Below are 27,922 nucleotides of genomic sequence, written 5' to 3' on the forward strand. Positions count from 1 at the left end.
ATTTGGCTCGAGAAAGCTTGTCCCATAAAAGGGTTTAACCGTACGCGAGAGTACCAAAACGTATTATGGGCGGTATTAGTTGCTTGATTGAAGTTCACGGCCTTCAGTGCGAAGGAGGTAAAAACCACGAATAGATAGTCATGGTTTTTACCTCAAGTGTTTTTTTCCTGCATGCAGTTAATTTTTCCTACGGAGGATAAACCAACGGCTCGCAGGGTATGCAACACCGTGAACTTCGATCAACCAGTGGTGAACTACAGTTACCCATAGCACCTTTTGCCGTTGTCACGTAGGCTTTTACGCTTTTTGATTTGTAGGACAACTTTTCTCCCAATAGCTATGAAACTAAAGTTGAGTTATCAGAAAGGAGCGCTATTAAATATAATTAAGAAAACAACGCGACGCCATCCATAACAACTGATTGCTTTATTATTTAACAAAATAATGAATGCTAAAATATCGGTCAATTCTTAAACAAAAATGATGCCTCTTATTTTACCGAACCCACGGTCTTAATAATGACAGGTAAATATGTCTCGTATTACAACTTGTACACTTCATGTTGTTTGGAGTAACTATCACAACTAGAGTAGCTTGTAATCACGGCTACCCTAAAATATTTTGCCCTTATCTCTGTTACTTGATTCTGCGCAGGTTTCTAAACGCTTGCGTTGTTCGACAGCACAATGTCTTGTTCAATGAAGTAAAAACAACCTGCTAGTACTGATAGGAACATATATTCTTAAATATTAGTGTAAATAATTTTTTATGGTCCTTAAAGTAGATTTTATTGTTGCCATCTTATTTTTATTGTTGTGCTTATTTAAATTTACGCTATTGTCTTTGAAAAGCCTCTTAGGGGAAAATCAATAAAGTGTGTATGTAAAGTGATTAAAGGCACTTTACAGGGATGGCGGAGCTGGCTGAGCGTATTTTAAATTGGGCGGGGGGGGGGCTTACAAGCGAGCGCCAGAGGCGCTAACTTGTAGAGGGTCTAGAGATATTTGCAAAAAAATTTTTTGATGCATTTTTTGCTTGAAATTGGAGAGGGGGGGGTGTTAGCCCCCGGCTCCGCCGTCCCTGACTTTATAATAAGCCAGATACAATTTTCTTCGTAAATGCATGCATTGCACCACTAAAACTGACTTTTAACAAACTGACTTTTTGGCAATCAAAATAACTACAGGTTATTCACCGGGAAGATATTACATATAATTACTACACGACTAAGTTAATTCAGAGTGCGAATAAATAAAACCAGCCAATCAGATTGTTCAATTGACGGTCCAATATTCTCTATGTGTTGGACCGGCACTGCCCCGAATGATCCCGCACGATCGCTCTGAAGATTGTCTGGTAGTTTTATGGCTTCCTTTTCTAGAAGAACCTGTTTTCACATGAAACATTCGTTTTCTTTTCTGTTCAACATTCTTTCCCTTCGTTTTGTTTAACATCAGACATAAGTACACGCCTAGTGGGCTCCCCATCAGAATTGCGCGCTTGAAGTTTGCAATGTTTTTCCAGTCCGTGATCGTGGCATTTTTTTTTTTCGAAACATTTTCAGTCGTGTAATAAATCTATCTCATTAACAGTTGCTCGGGACCGTGCAGTGAAAACATCAGCCCTCGATTTTCTTCCTAAGGACCCCACTGCGCTCGGTCCGTACTTCCGAGACCTCAGGCCGATCATCTCCCGGTACAGCCCTTGCGCTTGGTTAATAAGATATACATATATAAACGTACAATGTCGACAAGGATTAACTGTTTAATAAAAATTAGCAAATTTTCAAAGTATAAAAACCGAACGCTGACAAGCATAAGTTAAACTCATATTCATAATTACTCCGTGGCGTTATAGTAAAATATAAAATGACCAAGCTCTCAGAAATTTTTGTTTTCCACATTTTTCTCAGCTCCCAAGGTCAGACCTCGTAGTATAAATATAAAAATTACCTATTATGTTTAAGAAAAAAGTCTTCCCACGTTTTTAAACTTCCCAATTAAATTATCAACATTGCAGATACTATTTCCCATTTCCCATCTCTCTGATTTCATATTTTGCTCATCCCTTTTTTCAACTTTCAATTCCCAAAGAAGGCTTCTTGAGCGAAAACCCCAACTAAAAAAGTCAAAACGACAATAAAGGTGTAAATTCCATTGAAGGTTATTATAACTCCCCCGATGGAAAAGCCGACCGTTGGTAAAATACTCTCTAGGTAAATAATATACTTTTCGTAATTAAACTTTCTCTTTTTCTTTGTTTTTGTTCTCCACTGATGAAATGTTTTCGCCATGCCAGTTAGAAAGTTCGCCCTTGGAAGAGAATCTTTCTTTTCTCCCGTGGTATGGGCGTTTTCCTCTCGGGAAGGAACTTTTAATTGCTCAGTGACTTTCCCACCGTCCGAGCTTCTCGTGGAGCTTGAGAAACTGGCGGTAAATTCAGACGACGTCGTCATAGTGTCGCCGGAACCGGAAGTTAGTTGAGTGCCTCGAGTTCCCGACGATTGTGAGCCTTCTATGTCTATTCGTACCACATGCGATCGAGATTCCACATCTGGGATGTTTTCGTTCGATGAACCTCCGGTCAAGACAGCGTCCTGGTTTTCAAAAAATCGGTCTACTTTTTCAACATCGGTCAGGGAAGGCTCGCTTCTAGACCTTGTCATAAGAAAGGTTTGTGAGGGGACAACATTCTCTGTTACCTCATCACAATCCGTCAGTAATATCTCGGGTGTTCTATTGAGCGTCACGCCTTTCAGAGATCCTCCTTTCAGTTTAGATGATCTTTCGTCCACAGAGAAGTGTAAAGATATTTCGCTGTTTTTCCTAACACAATAAAGAAAACTCTCTCGTAAACACAATGCTGTATAAAGAAAATACGGCATACATGTACAGGGAGCCTTAATGTTCAAAACACACGTTCTTTTTTGTTTGTTTGTTTGTTTGTTTGTTGTTTTTGAGTGCTTGCTGTTTCCTTTTCCTTGTTATTGTTGTTGTTGTTGTTGTTGGTCGTTGCTTTTTTTGTCAGTGAGTCAGTCAGATTCTTAGTTGCCAGCCGTTAAGCTCAAAAATTGACCTAAAGCTAAAGCCAATTAGAAACCCTGGTTGCCGTTCATATATTGATTATTCCGCAAATAGGCAACGCCCCTTCTAGCCTACAGAGCAGGTGGTTTAGAGCAGAGTGCAAAGCGCAATATTGTTCCCGGGTCTTTTTCAGCGTACGTATTTGGCGGGAATAGTGAGCGAGTGATTTTGGTGACGAAGCTGCCATTTTATTCTCTCGCAGAAGCCACGAGTAAATTTTTCACTCCATCCCTCTGCAATGAAACGGAGAGAACGCCACGCCACTCGCCACCAAAAACAAGAGCACTCGTAAGCAAACTTCCGCCAGTTGCTCAGGTTATGTATTAATACCTCGAGTGTGAAGATTTTTTCGTTGCCGTTATGGCAGCCTGCTTGCTGTCGTCCTCTTTAAAGCCTTGATTTTGAACACCAGCTGCATCGCCAGCCTTTGTAGAGGGTTCTTGATCTTTTTCTGTCTTTGCCGTCCTTCTTGTCGAGCCCCACATGTTCTTCACCGGCGAGGGAGATCTGGACCGACCGTTCGAGTTCACTTCGTGTAAGTAATCATGCGCAGAAGCCTCGAGTTCGTGTTCCTGCGAAATAAATCATCACAATATTTAATATTTTTCTGTTACATGTAATTAAGACCTAACTGAATAATAATGGCAAAGTTGTCTGGAACTTAGTTACTTCTCAGCTTGGAGTTGATAAAAGTAAAAAGGACCGTAGGTGCAAGTTAGCGTCTCATTCGCAGCGTCATGGCATATACTTTTTTCATAGTGAAGAAAAGCATTTGGAGATGCTGATAGAAATGTCAAGCTAAATTCTATAATTTTTTGAACTTAACAAAGCGTATGAAGAGCAGACGCCACTATTAGGCCCCGTCCACACTAATCCGTCCCGAAAACGGAGCTTTTCGAAAACGCTCTTCAAACCGGAGGAATTTGAAAACGCCGGCTTTGTGTTTTAGTGTGGACGGAAATCATTTTGGAAACGAAGCTTTTTGAAAACGATGACGTCACGACAATCATGATATTCCCCCGCCCGAGTTTTACTCAAACACAAATGCAAATATGACCGGTTTTTCTTGCGTTTTCAATTTCTCCGGCGTAGTGTGGACGGAAAACATTCGATACTTGAGATACGCTCTCGGAGTGAAACCTCCGTTTTCAAATTCCTCCGGCGTAGTGTGAACGGGGCGGGAGACTCTCCACAATGATTTCCATCTCGAAAACAAAAGACCGAGCAAAAGCCATACCTCAGGGATGTCCACCCAGGCGTTCACCACGACTAGTTTGTACTTCAGGTATGTCTTGGTAACCCAGGCCGCCCCGGTCAGAGGACAGACCACCCATATAAGGGGAGCTATAGCGAACCACACGTAAATAGCAAAGCGCTTTAGGAAAAGGAAGTTGTAGGCATTTAGAACGAAGGAAGTACTGCAGGCAACTAAAAGAGTGGTAAGGACAACCTGTTGAGAAAAGATAACCTACATATTATCAAAAGTTTATGATACTAACAAAAAATTCTGATACTATCGATGAAACTTTTCCTTTGACGTTTTTAATAGTCAATAGACTACTGCTTCTATGGAGTTGAGCTTTTCATCAGTAATGAGTTTTAAAACTAAGAATTTCTCAAGCCCTGATCAAATTTATCTAAATATTTGGAATTAATTCCCCCAGGTGGGAAATCCAAACCATCCTTATATGGCTTACAGGACTTAGCTGCAGCTTTTTTTCTCGCGTCTCTGTTCAAATTTATCGTTAAATGTCGTTATTATATTGACGTGTAACAGTTTTGTCAGGAGAGAGAGTTGGGTAAGAGAGAGACTGTAACACTATGTTTGATGCTTTAGAGACTGTGTAGGCATGGTGAAGTCAATTGAAAAGGGATGAAGCTTGTGGTTCATAGCTAAAGGGACATGCAACTGTAGTGTTTAAAAAACGTTTGCATCAAAATGCTTATGTCAGACAGGTCCCTCCTTGAATTAGCTTATCGATGAAAACTGATTACACCAGCCCCTATTCCCATATCAATGTTTCACGAGTTTCAATGCAAACAGATTTTATCACCACGGTTTTCCTTTGACAAAAACTATTTCTTGAATGACTCCCACACATCAGTGTCAACACACGAACCACCTGAAAGAAAGGCATACCATCATCTTACCGTGCTCTTTTGGCTTGCTTCATGAACGAACTTGGAGCGAGCGGAGAACAGATTGACAGCTTCAGGGAAAGCAATCTGGATTGGATTTTCGCGGAAAAGTTTACCCATACGATCTGTGAAAACACACAAGTTTTTACCAACGTTAGTTCTTTACCATTCACCACTTTAGAAACGAGAAGAGTCTGGGCCAATTCACATCCCGCAATCGCTTGTAAAATCGTTACTGGGGACAAGATTGCTTCACGTCTTTTGTTTTGTCCCAGTAACAGTCCCGCAAGCCACTGCGAGATAATACTTGTCCCAGGTTCTTTCAATTCTCGTTTGTAAAGTGGCAAATAAAGGTTTTCTAACTTGGGTATACAGGAATAAAATTACTAGCATTACTATCTGAAAGGATGTTAGATAACGCAAGCTCTGGCCTAAGTGTTTTCAGTCCTGAAAAATGCTTTCCGCTGACGTATACATGTGGATGCATGCACAACTCTCCCCGAAACCCCTTCAACCTTGAAGAGATTCCGCTCATGATTCGTCTATAACAAAGGCTGGGCTGGTGTCTCTTACAGGAACTGTGTCACGGTTTGCGCATCTTGAAAAGTTTAGCCTAAATTTTTCAAGTGCGTCGTTTGTAATCCGTGTTTATCTTCTCCATCCTTAACCATCCTTGTTTCTTTATGGTTTATCATTATTATCTGTTTGGTGTTTTTCTATCTTAGTAAACTACTATTTCCAGGTTTCCTTTAAATTAAAGGTAATTTTTGTACGTGGCCAAAACAACTGAAAATACCGTGACTGAGCTCCTTTATTGTCAAAATCAAGAATTATGATCGTTCAGCGAAAAGCTCACCATTGAATTCCCGCATGGAACTTTGAATCATGAAGATCAAACTCAGGTGGAACACGAGCAACAGGCAGAATCCGTAGAAGATGTGGAAGAGACTGGTTGCCCTGAGTATGTTGAAAAGCACATCGATTTCCCCTGGGATTTCAACTCCTGTTTCATTGGACAGCTTGGAGAAACTCAGTCTCAGTGCTCCATCGTACCAATAACAACCAAACTGGCCCATGGCTGCACCCATAGCAAACATCACCACTACGATTGGCATAAACTGACGACAAAAACGCAGCGAGTTAGCTTCTGTCATTGTTATTGTTAATTTGTCACTTATCTTAAATTTAAAATTTAATTCAGGTTACTTCTATTCCAAACGGTCACTTCTGAAGATGTATGCCGAAACATACCAAACGCCAAGTTCCAACAATGCGTTTTATTGTCATGTTTATCACCACCGTTATTTCTGGTTAAGCTAAGATGGCCAAAGAAAAAGAGTTTTTACACAGCGAGTCGGTTAATCTTTTCAGTACAACGTTCGAAATGTTAAGTCCGGCCCTTAAACGATTGACGTTTATTTTCAAGTCAGTCCTTTAGTGAAAATTTCAACCATCTTACGAATATATTCTTCATTCTCGTCACCTATCTTTTCCTGTGTTCATACTGTAAAGAGAAACTGTATACTGATCACTTAAGTACGTTAAGGGTTCAATGACTGATTTTCCTTATCAGTCCACATTTTAAAACCATTTAAAGAGTTTCCCCTTTGTCTCGTTTATTTCGGTCAAATAAATTGAACACTGGAAAAGAGGAACCAAGAGCCAAAGTAAAACAAAATCATGAAAAATATTCCTTTGATAGTTTATTGCAACATGAAGCAATTACCATTTCGAGACTTCGAAAACTAGATTTTCCTTTTCTTTGGCATAAAGAATTGGGGTGAAGATGAAGATTAAAAATCGCAAAATCATCATCGTTTAGCTCACAGAGCAGTTCTTTTGTTAACGTGCTCTCATAGTTAATAATAAAAGGACTCCTGACAACAAGGCAGCAGTTGCCTAAATACTCAATTGTCACTTTCACGAACGTAACGAGAAACTCATTAACATGCATGAGAGCTCTTTTATTTTATCACCCAAGAAACGGTTCTAAAAAATAAAAAACTAATTTGATGGAAAGAAAAATTGAAAATCGTTACAAAGGCGTTGGGAAATTATTTGCAAATTTTATCCTCCCGACAGGTTGCACAGAAGTGTAACATTAGTTTTGGTTTCAGTTAAATACACCTCCTGTCCGTTTGATTTGCATATTCAATAAAAACATAGAACAATGTGTAACCTTATCTGTTGATCTCGGGTTTTTAATTGGTGTTATTTAATCGGATCTGATATACAATCAGATATTCCATAATCAAAAAAGATTCCATTGAAAGTGAAGTAAACAAAATTGGGAAAATAAATATGCTAGACAATCTATTCTGAGAATAACAAACTAATCTATTGCATTTTAATTAATTTTAGTCTTTTCAAACTCACTTGAGACACACGTAAGCAATAAAAACATTTCTATCTGTACATAAAGCTCTTTAGTTTCTAGACACACAATGTACAAATTAATAGAAATTATTTGAAATTGAAATTCGATCGATGAATTCTGGACTCCAGCGGAAACCTTGATTAAGTAAAAAAAAATACTCATTTAGAGAGCTCTGTGGCATTTTAAGAATGGCTTTCTTGTATAACCACAGGGGATACTTAAATACAGGTCAATATAAAATCAACAAAATACCATCAAAAGAAAACTTACTAATGCAATTAAATGTGTGCCTTCTAATACATCCGCATGTTATTGCCTCTCGGTTCCAGGGTATTGTGTACCTCAAGTGAATTACTTTCTAGCTTCAGGAAAAGTTGTACTTTTTTCCGGCGTAAAGTAAACATTTTTTGAAAAGAAAGCGTACAACTAAATAACGACACCCAACCCCAATCTGCCAAGGTCGAACTAAAATCGAATGATTGATTGCTGACAAAATGGACTCACGTGGTTCGATCCTTAACGACACTGTTTTTCAGTGTCATTTATAGAACATGTAGTGTGGGAAAATTGCACAAGCGATAAATGCTTTGGAACGTAACTGACAAGAGATTGAAGTCCTGCATCCGATCAGTATTCTAATTTTCTTGAGACCTCCCCGAAAGGGAAGTAATCTTGGCTAATCTTGTAAAAGCGATGAAGGTCTGTGATATAAAAGCGCTCACAAATTGGTCAGTAATTTGATGGTTATTGCGCAAAGAATTCAAACAGAAGGGGTCTGATCACAATACGATCTCGCGGCTAATCTCACTGCTATGGAGCCGCAAAACGCTTTTGAACGTGTCTGATAAAAATATAACATTTTTATTTCGAAATCAACAAACAGTAAGGGATCAGTATGAAGGCGACAAAGTACACAAACTTACCTTGAACATCAGGTAAACGCGCCGTAAAGTTTTAGGGTAATGTCCATCTTTCTTGAGCTTTCTCACTCCTTTAATGAACCAGGGTACTGAGTGTTTTATCATTGAATAACAGCAGGCAAGGAGAGTTATTAAAAACACCCCAATACAGGTGGCCCATGACACTTCAAACACAAACACTGCCTCGTAAAAATCCAATCCGAAGTGAATGATCACGTTTAGGATCCATATGACGAGCCCGATCCACCCTTTGAAACGATTGAAAACCCGATTCGTGTCCCCTATCCCTGCAGATAACAGGTACGTCCTTCTCTGGATTAAACCTATGTCGATGGAATCGCCTCGGAGTTTGGCGTCCGCAGCGGCTTCGATGTTGTAGCTGTCTGTGGCGGCTAGTGGCTGTTTGTTCGTTGCGGCGGTGTTGTCTGATCCATTGCGTGTTACAACTCGGCATCGCGCTGTCGACCCATTAGCCACACTCGATAATTCCACATCTGCCATGTGAATCGAATTAACTCACTGAACTGACCTCCAATGATGTCTACTCAGTAATTTAGTGTAAAACCAGGTCGTGACTTGCTCAAAATACAGTCATTCGATCAATCATAATTTCTGCTTCAAGTAGGTCCAAGTACATTGCTTGTCAATATCATAAAGTTAACAAGTTGTGTCCTCCACCACTGGAAAAATCGAGCAAACCAATCACTCCAGAATGAGTTTCACGGCGCAGCTGAGTATGCAATAATAAAGCAACAACAATTTAGCGATTTTTAAATGTTACTAGGATGAACATTATGCTGTATTTATACTAACAACATACGTGAGTCGATTTCCGGTCTTTGAATTCCATTTTAGGGTAAATTACTATTATCGGCAAGCTTTATTCTGTGGCTTTATGAAAATCTCCATAAATCACTGCGAGTGGCTACTGTGATTTGCAAAAGACTCGATTTTGCTGCAAACGTTCTTGAGAAAACTCTGTCGTATATGCATCGCAGTACGAAAAGATGCGCATTACAATATCACACTAATCGGACATAGCTTGACTACAAGACTGCCAGAAAACTCAATCTCTCAAGCACTAACCTCGTTTGAGGGACAAAAGATTGTTTGAAACTTTTCAAACCAAAGACAACGTCCGAAACTTAGCGCGACATCGAACAGGTCACCAAGAACGACGAGGAATTCGTCGACTTCAAAACATGTCATCAGCGGGAAAAAATTCTTGAATATAAAACAGACTTGGTCAGATCCGCGTGAGCTGAGCCACAATAGGCGACGAAACAATCCCTTTTATCTTTGGCCAATGAGCCAAGACAAATGAGTTCGTTTAGCTTTGGGTAATTAAAATACTCTGAAGTGTTTCTGATTTATGAAGTTCCACACACTTCCATCTCAACAGTTCGAAAAGTAAGCTCATTTCGGGCTGAATTTTTAATTATTTGTCGAAATTGCGGCATTTCCGCCAAAGCCTGACAAATTCGACGGTGGGTTTGACGTCAATAGAAAAATCAGCTTATTGTTTGTTTTCTCAATGATTGGCTGTGAAAGCAATGAAGTAATTTGGATTGCAAACTCCATCCATTTGATTGTAATGGACTCACTTTATGTTATCACCATGCTCAACAAAAAGAATAGATCTTTTTCGCTTGGGCGGTTTATTGCCCCATTTCAGAACACGTGATGATGTACTTGAGACTGACTTGCTTCCAAATTTTCAAATAATCGTGTGATATGAATAAATAATTCTTTAACTGGATAAATAAAAAATATTCTCTAGAATATCACGTTGTCTGCAAAGACAAAGACTGTAGACGTTTACGCAGATGACACTACTTTAAGTACTTCCGCTTTAGTCTCAGATCTACCTGCAATTAAGCAGAGGCTCCAAGAAGACATAAACAAGATTACAGACTGGACATCTGACAACAAGATGGTACTTAATGCCTCTAAAACAAAAAGTGTTCTCGTAACTGGCAAACGACTGGAAAAGAAGGCTCCAGACACGAATCTTAAATTATCATGCAACGGTAGCGAGATTGAGCAAACAACTTCACAGAAACTACTTGGGGTAAAATTAGACACTCACTTGAGTTTTACTGAACACATAGATGACATGTGTAAAAAAGTGTCACAACGTATTGCGGTGCTGAAGAAGATTAAGCGTAACCTGCCTCTCGCTGAGCGTAAGCTTTATTTCAACGCCTTGATCAAGCCGATAATGTTGTGTGGCTCATGTGCATGGTGCACTGCGTCAGAAGACAACATTATCCGCGTATCCAAGCTGCAAAAGAGAGCAGCTCGAGTAATCTTGGATGCAGATATCGGTGAAAGAAGCGAGATGCTTTTCAGACGACTTGATTGGCTGCCACTTAAGGAAGAATTAAACCTGAAAAGGACTAGTTTAATATTTAGGCGCATCAAAGATGAAAAAAATTGTCCGAGCTATATAACAGAACTTTTAACGAGAAACTCAGACCGACACACCAGAACCAGTCGCTATGGAAAATATAACTTAGTGTGCCCCTCCTACAGCAAAGAAACGGAGGGGGGGGGAGGGGGGCGAACTTTCCAAGCCAATGGAGCAAAACTATGGAACAGCATCCCTTTAGACATTCGCAAGAAAGACTCCATTGGCACCTTTAAATGTTCTGTTAGAAAATATTTTTTGTCCAAAAACTCTTAGCTTAGTTTTTAGTTGTGCATATCTAGATTTAAATTTTTTAAATGTTTAGCTTTTATCATATCTTTAAATTTTTAGCTGTATTCTTTTTTGTATTTTTATTATCTTATAAGTGTAAATAGTTTTTAATTTTTAACTCACGATAGAGGGCCACTGGTTCGTCAGTTTTTTACTGTTATGTGTTACCCTCTGTAAATGGGAAGTAGAATTGACTCACAAGGTGTCTTGGAAATATGGAGTACTTCTGATATTATTTGTACTTTAAAGTTGCCCAAATCACATTCTTTATTTCTATTGTTAACAATAACTTTTGAAAATATAAAATATTGAGTTAAAACTCGTGAATTCAAAGGCGAAGGTTTCAGCCGAGCGGCCTTGTGCTAATGTATTACCTTCTTTGAACAAAGGTGGATGCATTGCAACGGACTTATATGGCAAATGTTTCCGTGTTGAATAAATGTGCTACATTATTTCATTTTTTACTCTGAGAAATCCGCCTTATCCCTTCAGCAGGGGAGCAGGCTACGTTGATGGCATTGAACTGACGTCTGTATGACGTCATAGCATGATGTCACAGCTCCCTAAATGACCGCGCATGATCCCGATCCCCACCGAATGATGTCCACAGATCTTGTCAGGCAAACTAGACCCGAAATGATCACGAAGAACTTTTTGGGAGGGAATGCTGCGTAAGTTTCTTGGAATCACTTCACTATACTGAAAATGGCACTGAAAATAGAGAGAATTCTCCCCAGTGGACTTCGACTTCAAATATTGAACAATCTTTCTAGTGAACACCTCATGTAGTGCATTTTCATGAAAGATGTTGTTTAAACCGTTATTTTTATTATTTTGTGTTTTTCGAAAAAATATATTTGTCAAGTTATAGTAATTTATTCGCGAAATCCGCGGATGTTGAAAGACAAGTTAGGTAAGATAAAGTTTATTGGTGTTTTTATATCGTGTGGTACTGCACTGATGCATGGTAGAATCGGGACCCAGTTGTTCGAAAGGTGGATAACGTTATCCACCGGATAAAACACTATCCAGTGGATAGCAAAGTTTGTTTTGTAAACACTTATCCACTGGATAGCAATTTATCAGGTGGATGGCGTTATCCGTCCTTTATTTGAACAACTGGGTCCAGGTATATAAAACTGGATGGAAAATGGATTAAAAGTAAAACAGAAATTGTCCGTTGCATGGTGGACTGATTTCGTTCCCTTGTATAAAATGCCACCCAAAGTAGAGATGACCACACAAACACTGAGCATGCCGATCTTTCACATACCGTGAAATTCCGGTAATAATAATATACATGAAAAAATTACTCGATTCTGTTTGGCTGAGAGCAGTGCAGTTGAAGTGTAACACCAGTGCAAAAAGTGTAACAACAGTGCAAATTACACATCGTAATTCTAGATTATGATTGGCTGAAAGAAAGTAGGAAGTTTTCTAAGCCAATGATGTCACATAAAATGATGACGAACATTTAGTGCAGAATGAGAAAAAACAGCTTCAAGAAAGGTCTTCCGGCATTTCCTCCACGCAAATTTTTTTCATGTTTATATTATTAATAAGTAATCATACGGTTTTTCTCGTTCAATTTGGAATTAATTAGCACTTGTGAGTTTTTAAAAAAGCTGAAATTGCACTCGCCGAAGCGGTTCGTGCAATTTCAGCTTTTTGAAAAACTCACTCGTGCAAATTCATTCCAAATTGAACTCGAAACCGTATGATTACCTATACTAATCCCAATCGCTGGGTCGATACAACTCAATAAGCTAACAAGGGGTTTTGGTGGACATATAAATAGGCAAGGGGCCGCGGCTTATAAATAAGTGATATAGAAAAAACGTCTCGTAATGAGCTGATAAGACCAACATCCCGTAGTTTTAAGAGACGATTTATCTTCTCGGGGACAAGAAACGCAAAACACAACTAAGGAAGCAAATACCCAGTTACAGCACAGAGGCCATTGTATGGAGCTTCCTCGTAATGGCAAATACCAGAGGTACATTTTGTGCACAGTATGGCCCTTTGACGCTGGATAAAGTTGAAGCCTGCTTAATATACGATATGCCCTTCATGTCAGCTTTCAATAACTGCTGTGCACTTAAAGCACTGAACATTTTCTTTAATTTCATTTGACGAGGTAGTAAAATTACATTGTTCTACATTTTACTGCTTCTGTGAGCTGAAAGTAACTTCCGGTTCCTATCATTACGTTTTCAAATAAAGAACTTTTGTATTTTTGTTTTAAACTGGTTCTGGCCCAAATATGGAAACAGGCTGAAGCTACACGAACTGAGTAATGACCTCTCGAAAGGAGAATCGCAGGGAGGATCAACGCTACCTAGGGAAGATTGACACTCCGCAGGGAGGATCAACACTACGGAGGGAGGATGGACACTCCGCAGGGAGGATCAACGCTACGGAAGGAAGATTGACACTCTGCAGGGAGGATTGACACTTCCCAGGGAGGATCAACGCTACGGAGGGAGGATGGACACTCTGGAGGAGAAATCAACACTCCGAAGGGAAAATCAACATTCCTGAAGGAAGCATCAATAGCTCAGGAGGGAGGATCCACCCTCCAGAAGGACGATCAACACTCCGGAGGGAGAATCGCAACTTCGTTCCCAAGGTCTCTTATCTTCCCTGCCCCTGGAGTGAGAAAGGGCCGGGAAGATGAGAGACTCTGGCGCGTAAATAAGTAACCAATTAAATAAACAAACAAAACCACCAAAAATGTCACTCGACCACTCTCATCTTTTTTTATCTTCAGTGTATTACACGAGTTTACGTTGAAATTTTAACACACCATATTTTCAGTCGCAGCACTTTTTTCAGTACTCTTCTGGCTGAAACCCTATGTACATTTGATTTAAATACATGCAATTGAAAAAAGACATCGTTTTCTGGCCTGGCCATACAAGAGTTTGCAGTAGAACCCATGGGGTAGCAGGGTGCAATTAGATACAGCTTCAGGTCAAAATTTTCCGCAATTGCTTCCATTGCAAGCTTCTGATCCAGCTAAAGCCGGGGACTACGAATTATATTTCTACCGTTGAACCATTTCTATGTTATACCCTGAATTGCATGGAACGGTCCTCGCCTGACCTTCCAAACGTTGACACGAAAAATGTGTATACAACATTGAATTTCAATGATGATTATAATGAATGGTATGACATCAGCATGAGGCGGCAAGTCAGTCTTCACTTAGTAACATTTCTAAATTAAGCTTTCAGGCCCATGGGTAAGACTCCAGAATAACGAGCTGTCAAAATGCCCGACAGTCCCATATTTTGTTGTTTGCCGAACTTCGTTCCACAAGAGTCGCACTGTTTTGAAAAGTTGCGTTGATAAATAGTATGGTATGCACGATTCAGGCGTTTATTTTACAGTTCAGGCAATCATGCTGAAGGTGGGTATGGAATAACTCTGCTATAAACGTCGTTGTCTGTATGGTTTTTGTGAATATCGCATGATAATGACCACAACTTGCTACTACGAAATGATTTAAGAGGAAAACTCCGTTACCGCCATTAGTTTCAATCTTATGTCCTCCACAACCTCCTCTCTTGGTATGGCCGCAGAAACCTAAGAAAAGAGAAAAAGAACCGCATGAGAAACTATACTTAATCTCGCAAAATGATTTTAGTTTCGATAAAAATATCAGAGACCTGAGTTCTCGGACCCAGGTCGCTCTCTATTTTCCTAACTGCTTGTAGTTGTCCTTGAGTCAGGTACAAAAACAATGGCAATAAAGCGTCTGAGCAGTGTCTGGAAGTCATAGGTTCGAATCCCGTCAGGAATTCAGATTTTTTTCCTATGCCCCGCGCTGGTAACATAACGAACATTTTACCTTTATCACCATGACATGCGCTTTCTCGGCCATGGAGCGCTCAACATTCATGTATAGATACCACACCATATCACTGTGTCCCACAAAGGGGCAATGAAAGTATTTCGTTAAGCCTTAGTAGGCTGCTTAGGGTTAGTCGTCGGAGTTAAGAGCGCTAGTCTAGTAATTAGGACGTTCTGGGTTCAAAGGCTTTTCTCGGGCCACGACGTGTAAACAAAAATATGTGGAGCCTCTTGAAATACGCCGGGTCCAGCAGGCCGGGTCCATTAACTTTTTAGTAGCTTTAAACACATCTAAGCTCCCGCCCCGATCTCAATCATGTACATACCTTTACAATTTTGTTCGAGTCTGCCAGACTGTCAATCATGGATCGTGTGTTTGCGTTGTAAACATCTACTTTAGTTTTTGATAGTTCTTCAGTATCGTCTTCTCTCTCCGACGTTTCTGACCTTTCTTTCAACACTCGGTCAATTTCCTCGTCGTTACTCTCTATCACGATGATTCTGTTGTAATCAGACACCTATAACAAAGTCGAAAATCAAAACATAGTTTGCACGTACTCAGGGTCGTAGCCAAAAAAAAATTATGATTGAGGCAATATCCATGAAAAATCTAAAACATCACGAGAAACCAGCCACATGGGGCAAACGTGTCAAGAGTTATACGGTCTATCAACGGCAAACTAATGACCAAATAAAGTAACACTTGTGAGTTACCTTTTGTTTAAACTGATCAAGCTGCTCCTCTGTTCGCGGGTAGCCATCTATACAGTATCCATTCAGATTCTTTTCTTCTTTCTCCAGCATTCTTGTCAGCAATCCCAGAACAAGGTCCTAAATAAAGTCAAGAAATTTGTTACATATCTTAAAAGATCGCACACGATACTCTAAAATTCAGGGGTGGCAGAGCTGTTACACTTATTAAAATATCTCAATCCCTGTGTTTTTTATGTTTTAAGCTACTTTTTGTTATAGCTTAAAACAAAAGAAACTGCAGAAGAATGCATTAAAGGCTGCTTCGTTGGAGCATCTCTTTTTAATCTTCCCGCACGGCGAGCAACTTAGCCATATACAATCTCTAACATCCGTTTCCACGATTCTTATCGATAAGCAAGTTTTTCGTTTTTGGCAACAGTTGTGTTATATATGTCAAGAAGCACGCATGCTCACCGTAGCTACTAACACTCCCATCTGAATGGATTGGTTGATCATCTGAGCCTCCTCTGTGTCCTTTTTCGCCTCCTCTCTTAACATGTGACCAACCGACAAATGAGTTCTACCAGTCGCCTCTGCTAGCGTTCGACCCAAGTCTGCCTTCCCTACACCGGGTGGACCTACACCATAAACAGCATTCTTATGTTCAATCTTAAGTCAACAGCAATGACAACAACAAATGTTTTGTACCCCTCAGAAATGCTTTAAGATAAGTTACAAGCAGATATCAATTATAATAATTAAAGGGCTGCGATGTAATGTAATTAATACCTGTAATAAATGTGACATCATAGTCATGAAGTGACGTTGATTTCCGATTAGGAAGATGTTCAAAGATGTTACTAACTTGAGCGAAAACTTCATCGGGAGACCCCTCGGCCAAAATCTGTTGAAAAATCAAGTAAAAACATCATCAACGTAACCAATCACTACAACAAAGTGGAATAACAGGGTTTTCCACCAGCAGTTCAGAGCGTAGGAGGAAGTGAGGTGTGAGTGACCACTGATCTACTGGATACACAGAATGGGCTATTTCTAGTAACTCACAGCTCGCCTTTTCTCTTACTTTAGAACATTCATGGGATAACTCGACCCAGTTTTAGCCATGGCTGAGAGAGAATGATTTCCTTTAACAATTCCTTAATTCAAAGTTGGCGAGTGAGACATTTCGCCTGGTTGGATTATTTCAGATAGATTCGACGCAAGTCCGCCGTAGGTTACATTTGTTTTAATTTGGATATATGGGCAGATGATCTCTGATGCACCTCTGGCGACAGGAAAATTAGTATGATTGCTTACACTGCTTGCATTACTGTACGTAAGAGACTTAATCAATTCGCAAATATATAGTTTATATGTTATTTGCTGGCCAGGAGGTCCGTATTGGGAAAAACTGTACCTGAGGTCTTGAGTACGGCTCGAGGCCGCTCGCGCACGCCAGATTTCAACTGAACGGCTTTAATTAATCTGAACACAAAAAGCTGCTTTCAAAGCAATATCGTAAAGAAAAAAATGAATACGTTATTTGCCGGCAATGGTCGGTCCGTATTGGGGAAAAAGGGTACAGTTTTCCCAATACGCACCGGATCCCGGCCGGCAGATAACATATATAAGATTAAGATACCTTTTTCACTTTATTCTGTGACTCGTAGTATTCAATGACAGGCTTCGTCTGGTTTTCGAACGTTTCTAATCGTTTGGCGATCGTTTCTTCGTTGTCATCGACACGTTCACTCGTTTCCCCTCGTGCAAGGAGCCGTCGTTTCATTGTATCGGGAGAACATTCAAAGTACAGCATAAACTCACAGCATGCGATCTGTTTGGGGAAACAAAGAAAGTAGTAGTTTCTAAGAAATTGTTTTTGCTACGTCGGTGCACGGGCTAGTGAAAAGCTTAGCCATTTATAAACTTGAAGCCGATTAAAGGTGAATTATGCGCCATAGTCAGTTGGGGAAGTTAGCTTAGTCCTTCAACAGAATACAACCCACAATCCACCACTTTGCTGTGACAAGGGTCAACGCTCACAACGCCGACTTCCCAAACTCACTATGGCAGTAGATGGCTGAGTGTTTGGTGAAACAATCTCGTTACAAAATTATCATGAAAGCCTAAGGGCATTCTTTAGCTTGTACTCAGTAACTCAGTCTAGACTGCTTAGTTCTACAAACATTTCTGACGTAACAAAAAGTACGAGACTCACTTCATTTTCAAATTCTTTTCCCTGCTCCATTTCTCTGGGAAAGCCATCGACAATAAATCCTTTAGTGTTTGGAATGCCCACCATGGCGACACGCAATAATTCTAAAATCACTCTCTGAAAAGTACCAAGGGAAATTTTTTTGTGTTAGCAAACCTCTCTCTCAGCTAGACTGCACGCAGCCATCCCCTCACTCATCAGACCCTACGCGCAAGAGCAACGTTATCCTCGACACTTTTAATTTCTCTCGCGCCATAGGAAACCTGAAAAAAGAACACGGCAGCTCGCAGAATACTATAGGCTCGATTCCCGCCCTTCTCTCGAGTCCATTATACGTTCCTCACCGAGAAGTAAGAGAGAGAAAGCGGCTGGTAGTCAAGCCTAGCAGTATACTTGTTGGTGACACAATTACACATGGTACATGACGTCAAGACTGAATATCATGTGTATTATTGAAGTTATCAATTCTAACGCCATCGAAACAGTGTCGCAAACACAGCTGACGACGACAACCTGCTTTCCAAGTTAAATAGTAACTTCCAAGAGTAATTTAACTCCATAGAAGATGCAAATTTAGCGAATAGCGAAGAGAAAAATGTGAAAGGAAATCCTTCACCGTTTTCCCCTGTAATTGCTTCGTCTCCATAAATATCTTATCACATAGAAATTACTAACCGTAGGAATAAGCTCTCCTTTCTCCATGATTTGCACCAACTCCTTGCTTCTTGGAGAACCAGACTGAACTTCTTGTCTCAGTAAATCTCCAGTCGACAGGTGTGTGTAATTAAACGTATCTACGATACGCTGACATTGTGTTCCCTTGCCAGATCCAGGACCACCTGATCAGAAAACATGCAAAACAATTACACGCTCCCTCGTGTGTCTCGTTTTTTCAGTAAGCACTCCTTTCCATTAAGCGCCCCTTTCAGTGAGCGCCCCTCCGGCCATTACGAAAGTGGTATTCATTTCACGAAATTGAAAGAATAAACTGAATATGTAGTCTGCTTTCTCACCTGAACGTTTTAGTGAACACGTTCAAAAAGCCAATGGTGTTATGATTTGTTACCGTACTTTCATTGACTTACAGTAGATATTGTCACTCATTAAAATAAGAGCTTCGTGGCCAGTAGGCGCCCTCACTTAGCTACCAAAGGTAAATTAGCGCCCCTATATTGAATCTAGCCTGTGTACATCCACCCCTTCAAGAGAAGGGGGCGGGTGTATACAGGTTAAATTGAATCAAGGTTTCGTTAGATGCTTCACACAGTCATAAAAAGTAGTATGTTGCACCATGCACACAGCAACCCCTATAGATGACGTTCTTATACAGCGCATGCATGAACAACAGAAAAAAAAGAACACGCCTTACTTAAAAAGAAAAAAACAAGACATCGAAGACCGGCTCACCTATGACGAATACAACTCTAACATTCAACAGTCCTTTCCCATCGGTTTTCGCGATACTGTCGTCCTGAAGAGGAACAAACTCTTCGGCGACAATCGGCTCTTCGTAAATTGGAGTTTTCGGCTCTTCGTCTTCGTCTTCCTTCTTCTTTTTCTTCCTTCGTCTTAATTTTATTGGTTTTCCTTCCACCACGCGGGACAAGTCGTCAACACCTTCGGCAAGTTCGTCATATTCCGAGTCTTCTCCGCTCTCAGCCTTTTTACCTGGCAGGCAAGATATTCGAACAAAGGGAAAATTTTTCAGTGGTAAGATAAGTCCAGGAAGGAAAACATATCGCTAATAAACCATGAAATAAATCAAACATTAAAAAAAGGAAAGAAAACGGAAAATTCCAGTTCTTGAAACACATTCAAGGTCATTGCTCAAAAACTAAGTGTGTCTCTGCTAAGAGAAGAAACAATTAAAATTCGCGTTGCAACTGTTGTGCATTCGTCCACTAAAAAGCTCACGCTATATTATAGATATCAGGCAATGCAATTCTAACGCAAGAGAGGCGTTCAGTTAGTTGGGGCGCAGTGGGAAAAAAGGCGAGCCAAAAAATTAGGGGAGAAGCGCTTCTCGCCTACGTTTTCGCTAGCCTTTTTTCGCGCTGCGCCCCAACTAACTGAGCGCCTGGAAGAGGCTATAGAATTCTAAACCAAGAGAAGCGTACAAATATCCAAGCAGCCATCGGATTGTATGAAGATCTCCTAACCTTTGTCAAGATATAAAAGCTGAACGGGGGATACCATATAGGTGACTGGATCTCCTAAGCAACAATCACGCTAAACGACTTTTTTTCGTCAACCGTCTAAAAAGGGTCACACTTACCTTTCTTTCTTCTCTTCTTTTCAAGCTTGGGAAGGTCTCCAAAGATGGTGCACACGTCAACAAAAACCTCATCCACGGAGCGTGAGGCGTCCACCTATGCCGGAAATAACACTACATATTTGTACTCATTTACTTGAATAAATACACCTGTCTTGCCTTGTTCCTGTATGGCTTTCGAGGACAATTCATTTCGATGACGTAACCGAAGCGAACAGCCAGGGAAAGGTCTTGCTTTTTCACACAGACGACATAACCCTAAACGGACTGACCGCGTTGAAATAGCGAAGGCCAGTAACTAGGCAACATCCCAGGCTAACAATCCTCTCTTTTGAAACAAGTAATCCGTTATATACCCTCAGCATACTGCAGCCAAAACCTGCCCTCTTGCATGTATACTTCATTCAGCACATCGCGCTTTCCTTATATTCACTTTTCATACAATTATTGCAGGAAAAGTGACATGAAGATCCGATTACAGAATCGTATAAAAATCATAGCCTTAGTCAGTTATCTCAAGTGAGTGCACTTCATTTTACATTCTCCAACGAAACAAGCGCGAAAGGAAGAGGGGGTATGGGTCATAAATCCATAGACATGCCAGAGAGCGGAGCAACTTACATTCACAGTTGCTCATTGAACTTGCAGGAGATTTTAATGGATAACTGGTGCTCCGTTGCAACATAAAAGTCAAATTTAGTTACACTCTACATACCCTTTTAACTTTGTTTTTCTCTCCGTAACTCTCTAGCACTGGGATAGTTTTTTCCACAAATGTTTTTAATCTCTTCTTGATGGTCTCCGCGTTATCGTCCACCCGTCCACTCGTCTCGCCTCGTTTAATGAGTCTTTCTTCCATTACTTCTTCACTACACTCGAAGAACAATATAAAGTGGCACTCTGCAATCTGTGAAGAAAGCAACAACCAGATTCTCAGTTTCTCAGCTTACCAGTGACTGATTGTGGCTAAGCATAACTCTGTTGTAAAAGACTTCGATAAACGTTGTCTTCCTTGCTAAAATGCCATCCCCCCCCCCCCCCCCCCGTCCCCTAAACTCAAATTCAAAAACCAATTTCTAGCGATAAGCGAGTTTTCGTAGCGTTGGCTAACTATCAAGTGACCGCCATGCGTTGCACAAACGGCGCCCAGACCTCAAATTTTCAATAAAATTTCTACTGACAAGCGAGTTTTTCATCATGTTGGCGAACAGTCACGTGACCGTCATGCGCCGCTGGATCACCAGTGAAGGACTTAATCATGTGATTCAAAATAATTGTCACTTAACCACTTATTGCTAACAACGCAGAACGAGATGTATACACTTTAAAGATACATATGGAGAATGGATTGCTTATATCATGACCGTCTACACATGATGACATTCTTGAGTGCAAGTTGCATGAAGTTAATTTGATTTTGCAGTTTAGGTGCTGTTTTCACGACAAATCTCTGTTCAATTCCCTTCTCAAAATTTCTATTGAAATCGAATGCAGGTCTGGTGGACCAAGTAGGTTCAAACTCGACAAAGTCGTCGATTTTGCAATTTAATTTCATCGCAGTGGTCATCTATGCCGACCAAAAAATTTTTTAGTTCAGCCTGTCCTGTATCAGAACTTGTTCAAGTTGGCCAACGAGGCCTTACTGTACCTCTTCCTCAAACCGTACGCCTTGCACTATTTCACGAGGAAATCCATCAATAAGGAACCCAGGCGAATCTGGGAATCGCAGCATGGCAACCTTCAGAAGTTGTATAACAATCTCCTACAACAACAACAGAAAAAAAGACAGCACACAATGTTAGCGCGAACCAAAGCGTGTGAGCGCTCTTCCCGGGCTAGTCCTGTTTTAAAAGTGCTAATCCAGTTTTAATTGTTGTGCCTCATAGATACATTGACTGATAATAATGTGGTCGGCGTGTTACTGAGCGCGCGGTACTCAAGGGTTCACAACTTCGGGATTTTCATCGCAGAAGAAAGAAGGAAGTAGTAAACGATAATATAAGTGTAAATTGTGTTGCGTTTTGAATCTCAATTTTCAGAACCTAAAGGCCAGTTCTCTGATGATGTAATGATACAAAAGAGAAAAATACATACTATGGGAACTATAGAGTTAAGTACCAAAACATTTCTACTGAAATCAAAACAAATCAAATCTTTACACAGTCGTTTCTCGCATTTCGGGACGAAGAGCCTAAAGTATATTGAGCTTCGCGTCTCAGGCTCTCCCCAGTCTCACTCGCCGTTTTGATACTCGTTCCAGAGCTTTCGCACGTTCGCACAAAAAATAGGCTGTTTGGCAATCAAGCTAAATTTCTGTGAGGGAATACTCTGAACGATAGAATTGAGGGCCGTTTTCTCACTTACGCGTGAAGTCAGGTACAACCGCATCACCACGACAACCTACCTGAGGAACGAGATTGCCTTCTTCCATAATTTGAGCAAGTTTTTGTCCCATTTCACCGCCACTCTCAATCTCGGCTCGCAATAAATCACCAGTTGATAGGTGAGTGTAGCCAAACTTCTCCACAATACGATTGCATTGAGTTCCTTTACCAGAACCTGGGCCACCTGAAAGCAAAACAAAAACAATTTTAAAAGAAGCTCGCACAACCATAAGACAGTCAACACGTGCGACCACGTGTTAACGACACACCCAAACATGACTTGATTTTCACCTGTGCCCTAAGTATAAAAGTACAGTAGTCCAGTTTCCTTACCTAACACAAAGACTATCCTCTGGCCTGAGAACTCCACAAACTCGTATTCATCTTCATCGGCCGCGGCTTTCTTTTTCTTTCGCTTGATTTTTTTAACTTCTTTTGGGGGAAGAGCTCCAAACAAAGTTCGCACATCAGCGAAGACCTCGTCGACAGTACGATTTGCATCAATCTGGGGTAAGATATCGTTGAATAACTAATCACAAAACATTCATTTTTTTAATTCAGGTCTCCTAGACAGTTAGCTCTAGCGTAACATGCTGTGCAGCTACATCGACCAGAAAACGATGTAATCCTTGCGTTAAAATTAATACACTGCACGTAGAGTGTTGTCCCGTTTTTTCTAGAGGTCGTTCTTGACGAACGCAAAGAACGTTAAGACCAGCTGACCTCTATATAATATGACCGGTGGAAACAGAAGAGACACTTACTTTGTTAAGTTTGTTTAGTTCCTCGTAATGACCAACAACAGGCAATGTCTTTTCTACGAACGTTGCAAAACGTTTTTGGATTGTTTCAACGTTGTCATCAGGGCGCCCGCTTGTCTCACTGCGCTTCAGTAACCTCTCTTGCATGATCTCTTCACTGCACTCAAAGAAAAGCAGGAAATCGCTTTCTACAACCTGTTGAAACAAAAATAAATAAATAAATAAATAAATAAATAAAACTACCTTATTTATGTATCTGGTATCACTTACATGTGATATAATTATTCAGGCTACTAAGCCGGATCCATTTCTACTCTTCTTAAAGTCACATAATATGTATGTCTGGCCACTTGTTATTTAACGAGTGTTTCATTAATAGCCATGCACCGGCAAATTGACCGGTTGTGAGGACGATTTTGTCCACATGATTTGACTATCTATAGAAACATTTTTCTTATAGAGATTAGCTCAGTTCAAAAGGTTTTGCCTGCCTGGGTAAACCAGTTGCCCACTTGCTGAAAACGTTAATGAAACCCCTGCCGTGTAGCCAGGACAATGGGGGATGTCGCCCTACTAAGGATAGAAATCTAGTATCCAAGCATGGCTGTCTTTCCTTACTGGAAGAGACAAAACAAGCAGTGCACTGTTCTGATGCACGTTTGTGGTGAAACCACAGTTCACTATGCTTCTAGACAGGCTGTCCTAGAACTAGATGTTACAAAGCAATTTTTTCATGTGTGACCACGACCTGACAAATGTTGCTGCAGGTGTCACTTTGCTGGAGGTTACAATCTAGTGTTTGGATGAGGTAGACCCCTGGAACATGGTTGACACAAAGTTTTGCCGAAAGTACAAGGCTTTGTTGTGGCCGGAGCAGGTGACTGATTTTGCCATCTTCTTTTCTCAAGAATGAGACAAAGAGCTCAGCAGGGTGGCCAGCAGAGATCATGAAGTAAACAGCAATTTTTGCCAGCAACTAGCTTCTGTTGACAACCCTGCTAGACTACAAAATTTGTGTGTTTCCCTTTACACAGTTATCTCTTTACTAAAGGTTACACATGGGACTGGGGCTCAGTGTCCTCTATACTGGTTTCCAAAGGTGGAGATTTAACCAGAAAAAGTTTCCACAAGAGAGTAGCCTTGAATTCACTCATACCTTATAAACCCCATAAAAAAAGTTTTGAACCATGCATACTTAAGTAGATGACTAGCAGTAGAAGTGTATTAAACATAGATGCACTGACCTCTTGTTCAAACTGCAATCCTTGCTGAATTTCTCTGGGAAAGCCATCAATAAGAAATCCTGGACAATCCTTGTGTTGTCTCATAGCATCTCTTAACAGCTCAATGGTAATTTCCTGAAAAGGTAAAGACATAAATATATAAAGTGCAGAGACAGTGGTAACTTGATTTTGGGCAGTACTGTACTTCAGCTAGCTTAATCAGTGGCTAATTTCCTGCAGCCTTTAGACAAATGGTGCACCATATGATAATTATTTTCTCCTACATACTTTAACAATGAAGAGACACTATTTCATTTTATATTAGGAAAAATGAAAACAGGAACTTGTCAAAACTGCCACAAACTTCTCACAAATAACTGGTTAGGAGTAAATTGGAATGAAACAGCAGTAACAAGTTGCGGTGAGCACACTGTCATTCAATATTGAACATTACACCAAAACAAAAGAATTTTGCCTTGACTGTAGGCCCAATTCTTTCTCACATTGGGTCAAAGAAAAGACTGAGTTTTATTAAATGCTTGAAGAAAGAATGTGCTCATACATGTATTTAAGTCAAAATACAATGTTTGTAGATATTAAGTCTGGCCTAAGGAGTCCTCAATGGGCCCAAAGAGGATATTGAGTAAGTAATAGTAAGCAGAAATTAAGTGCACAGATAATAATATTATTATTTAGACTAGACATTGCTTTTTAAAGTTAGTTCAAACTTAAGAAATGGCTATTAAACAAAGAACTCACTGCACAGCGTGTTTCATTCTTACCTGAGGCACAAGTTTGCCCTCCTTCATGATATCTTCAATCATTTGCCCTCGCTCATTTCCCTTAGCCACTTCTTGTCTTAACAGGTCTCCAGCTGATAAGTGAATGTAGCCAAATTCCTCAACAATTCTAGTACATTGTGTTCCTTTGCCTGATCCAGGTCCCCCTGTAGTCACAGAAAGATAAACTTTCAAGGAGGAATAATCATAATTCTGCTAAAATACCAGTACAAACATTCAGCCAATATTAACCTATCCAACAAAGCCTTATCTGTTTAACAAGTCTGACCACTGAGAGCGGGTGAATGATCTTATTGCATGTCCAGTCACAGGAAATATTTATACCAACCCTAAGAACATTATTGGAAAGTCATTAGCCAATAATTATTCAATGTTGGGACTTAAAAGCTAAACTGAAATTTCCAGTGATGAGTGCACCATTCAATCAAAACCCCTCTTGTGGAAGGGGTATGGATAACTTACCCTTGAACATGCAACAATTAATACAGAAATCCTTTTCCTAGCTGGTGTAAACTATAGAACTGTGTAAATTAATTCTGCTTAGCATACTCTTATCATAAGTTACATGTAGAACCAGCATGACAAGGTTTCATTTGCCAATCAGGGCTTTTATAGTACTGGTAAGGTCAGGTTGGCATATAAGTCAAGGGGGTTGGGGAATATTCCCTAAATGTCTAGAGTTATACAGTGGAACCCCGTTAATACAACCACCTTCGGGCCATGGAAAATTGGTTGCATTAACATAAGAAAATGACTGACTGAGCTTTTTGGGGGGCCAGAATAATATGGCCGTAATAACGAGGTGGTCGTATTAACGGGGTGGTCATAAGGCGGGGTCCCACTGTACTTAAATGTTAATCTCGCAGCTAAGACTAGAATGTGCTTTCAAGTGATTTGATCACTTACCAAGGACATACACAATCCTCTGTCCAGAAAATTCAACCTCAACCTCCTCTTCTGACTCAGATGTCAAAATATTTCTTTCTGTCAACTCCTTGTCATCGTCATCAATGGATGGACGTGCACCAGAACTACTGATTGGAGGAAGAGGGGGTTTCTGCTTCATTTCTGGCTCGGTAGTAAAAGTGCGGATTTCATCCCCAGCCTCTGACTTGATTGGTCCATCTGTTTTTGGGATGGGTGGTAGAGGCTTCTTGCTGAGATCAAGGAATGAGTTCCATTTAATACCCTTTTCTGTTTTTGCAAGACAGATACAGTTTTCCAGAAAAGCCAAATGATCCTCTGGCTTGTGATACAGTAGGCCAGTCAGCATCCCCTGAAATTATAATTTATTCAGTTCAATGTCATTAGCGTGCTTTCCCTACATGTACACTCAACTTGACAAAATTTTGATCATAAAAATATTGAAAAAAATTTTAAAAGCTACTCTCTCCGCTGTATGTCTGTGGTTTGCTTGCAGCTGCATACAGTATTTATGTATTTTTTTGTATCAATTTTGAGATTAAAAAGTACACTGTTCACATGTTAAATCCACTTTCATTTGTTTGTTTGTTTGTATGTTAGCTTTTTTTGTTTGTGCATTTGTTGAAAAAATTTTAAGCGTATCGTGTCAAAACAATAGATTTAATGTTGTGTCAGTCAGTCACTGCACCTGCCATATAAAATTCTACTTATCCTTTAAACACACTTTTTACTTTTTAAAACATACATACATTTCACAAGCGGCACTACAAAAAGAATCACTCGAAGAAATTATATGACTAATTACAACAGTAAAATTTTATCTATAAAACGAGAGAAACAAAGATCTGTCGCTCAATTAGTCTGCAACATGTCCGGTTATAATAATTTCGCCCCGGGTTACGATCAATTCAATACGCTGCTGTATCAATATTGTAAATTACGTTATGAAAGGACTTTATCTCCGATTTTTCCATGATATACTTTTAACTATAAGCTTACTGGTAACACGATCGTATTTTCACTCTACAAAACTACGAAATTGATCATCTACAGATAAACTCTCAATGGTCTTCGTAAATAAAAACTCTTTTGGACATCTTGAACGAATGAGTGGCAGACTGCGTGATTTGTACACCTTATAATTTCAGAAACGTAGGTAAGAAACAAGGCAAAGAAGGGAAATGTTAAACAGAATGAACAGCAATGTTTGTAAAATAAATTTCTACAAAGCGAAATGATAACAAACCCTTGCTCGTCGCATATATAGTTCCTACGATTCTCGACGGTGTAGAAAAGCTAAAAAATATTCACGCGCGCGTTCCCGCCTTTTCACTTGTGTTCACGTACCTCAAAAAGCTGATGAACCTCTGTCTTCGCCATGTACTCTTTACTTTCTTCCGCCGTCATGATCCTTCTTTTATCCTGATGTTTACATGTACGGTAAGACAAATGCAACCCAATACAACCACACTTTCGATCGAAGGTTCTAATGATTCCACGGACAGGGATTCCATCGTTGTCATGACAACATGTTAATTACTAGTCGTCATTAATCGGAAAACTTCGCCATAGTGC

The 27,922-nt window shown here is 40.1% G+C and overlaps 2 protein-coding genes across 3 annotated transcripts; both read right to left on the reverse strand.

Annotated features, from left to right (window-relative positions):
• Window positions 1-409: 409 nt before the first annotated feature.
• Window positions 410-9,956, reverse strand: LOC110067824 (uncharacterized). Of its 2 annotated transcripts, XM_020775163.2 has the most exons (7): window positions 9,606-9,955; window positions 8,523-9,249; window positions 6,079-6,340; window positions 5,235-5,347; window positions 4,321-4,533; window positions 3,414-3,655; window positions 410-2,825 (listed from the first exon to the last, which is right to left on the reverse strand). In XM_020775163.2, the coding sequence occupies exons 2-7, from the start codon at window positions 9,018-9,020 to the stop codon at window positions 2,081-2,083; spliced, it is 2,073 nt and encodes a 690-aa protein (XP_020630822.1). In that variant the 5' UTR covers window positions 9,021-9,249; window positions 9,606-9,955; the 3' UTR covers window positions 410-2,080. The 2 variants fall into 2 exon arrangements, with proteins under 2 accessions (XP_020630822.1, XP_020630823.1); XM_020775164.2 differs by lacking the exon at window positions 4,321-4,533 and having other exon boundaries at window positions 9,606-9,956.
• Window positions 9,957-13,956: 4,000 nt separating this feature from the next.
• LOC110067811 (adenylate kinase isoenzyme 5-like) lies at window positions 13,957-27,856 on the reverse strand. Its single transcript, XM_020775146.2, has 19 exons — window positions 27,695-27,856; window positions 26,330-26,699; window positions 25,406-25,569; window positions 24,645-24,758; window positions 23,404-23,595; window positions 22,973-23,144; window positions 22,660-22,823; window positions 21,904-22,017; window positions 20,971-21,162; window positions 20,259-20,352; window positions 19,391-19,651; window positions 18,659-18,822; window positions 17,987-18,100; window positions 17,411-17,602; window positions 16,558-16,672; window positions 16,243-16,406; window positions 15,790-15,906; window positions 15,402-15,593; window positions 13,957-14,808 (listed from the first exon to the last, which is right to left on the reverse strand). The coding sequence occupies exons 1-19, from the start codon at window positions 27,752-27,754 to the stop codon at window positions 14,728-14,730; spliced, it is 3,036 nt and encodes a 1,011-aa protein (XP_020630805.2). The 5' UTR covers window positions 27,755-27,856; the 3' UTR covers window positions 13,957-14,727.
• Window positions 27,857-27,922: the final 66 nt, after the last annotated feature.

This window comes from Orbicella faveolata, unplaced genomic scaffold, assembly GCF_042242905.1.
Source record: "Orbicella faveolata isolate gen_17 unplaced genomic scaffold, um_ofav_v1 contig_36, whole genome shotgun sequence".
NCBI lineage: Eukaryota > Metazoa > Cnidaria > Anthozoa > Scleractinia > Merulinidae > Orbicella > Orbicella faveolata.

Excerpts from the sequence above, each read along its gene's own strand:
- LOC110067824 (XM_020775163.2), bottom strand. The coding sequence starts at position 9,020 with ATGGCAGATGTGGAATTATCGAGTGTGGCTAATGGGTCGACAGCGCGA. Across the intron at positions 3,656-4,320 it reads CCTGGGTGGACATCCCTGAG|GAACACGAACTCGAGGCTTC; the intron begins GTATGGCTTTTG and ends TTTATTTCGCAG. Across the intron at positions 2,826-3,413 it reads AAAAAATCTTCACACTCGAG|GAAAAACAGCGAAATATCTT; the intron begins GTATTAATACAT and ends TTATTGTGTTAG.
- LOC110067811 (XM_020775146.2), bottom strand. The coding sequence starts at position 27,754 with ATGACGGCGGAAGAAAGTAAAGAGTACATGGCGAAGACAGAGGTTCAT. Across the intron at positions 26,700-27,694 it reads AGGTTCATCAGCTTTTTGAG|GGGATGCTGACTGGCCTACT; the intron begins GTACGTGAACAC and ends TTATAATTTCAG. Across the intron at positions 21,163-21,903 it reads GCGTACGGTTTGAGGAAGAG|ATTGCAGAGTGCCACTTTAT; the intron begins GTACAGTAAGGC and ends CTTTCTTCACAG.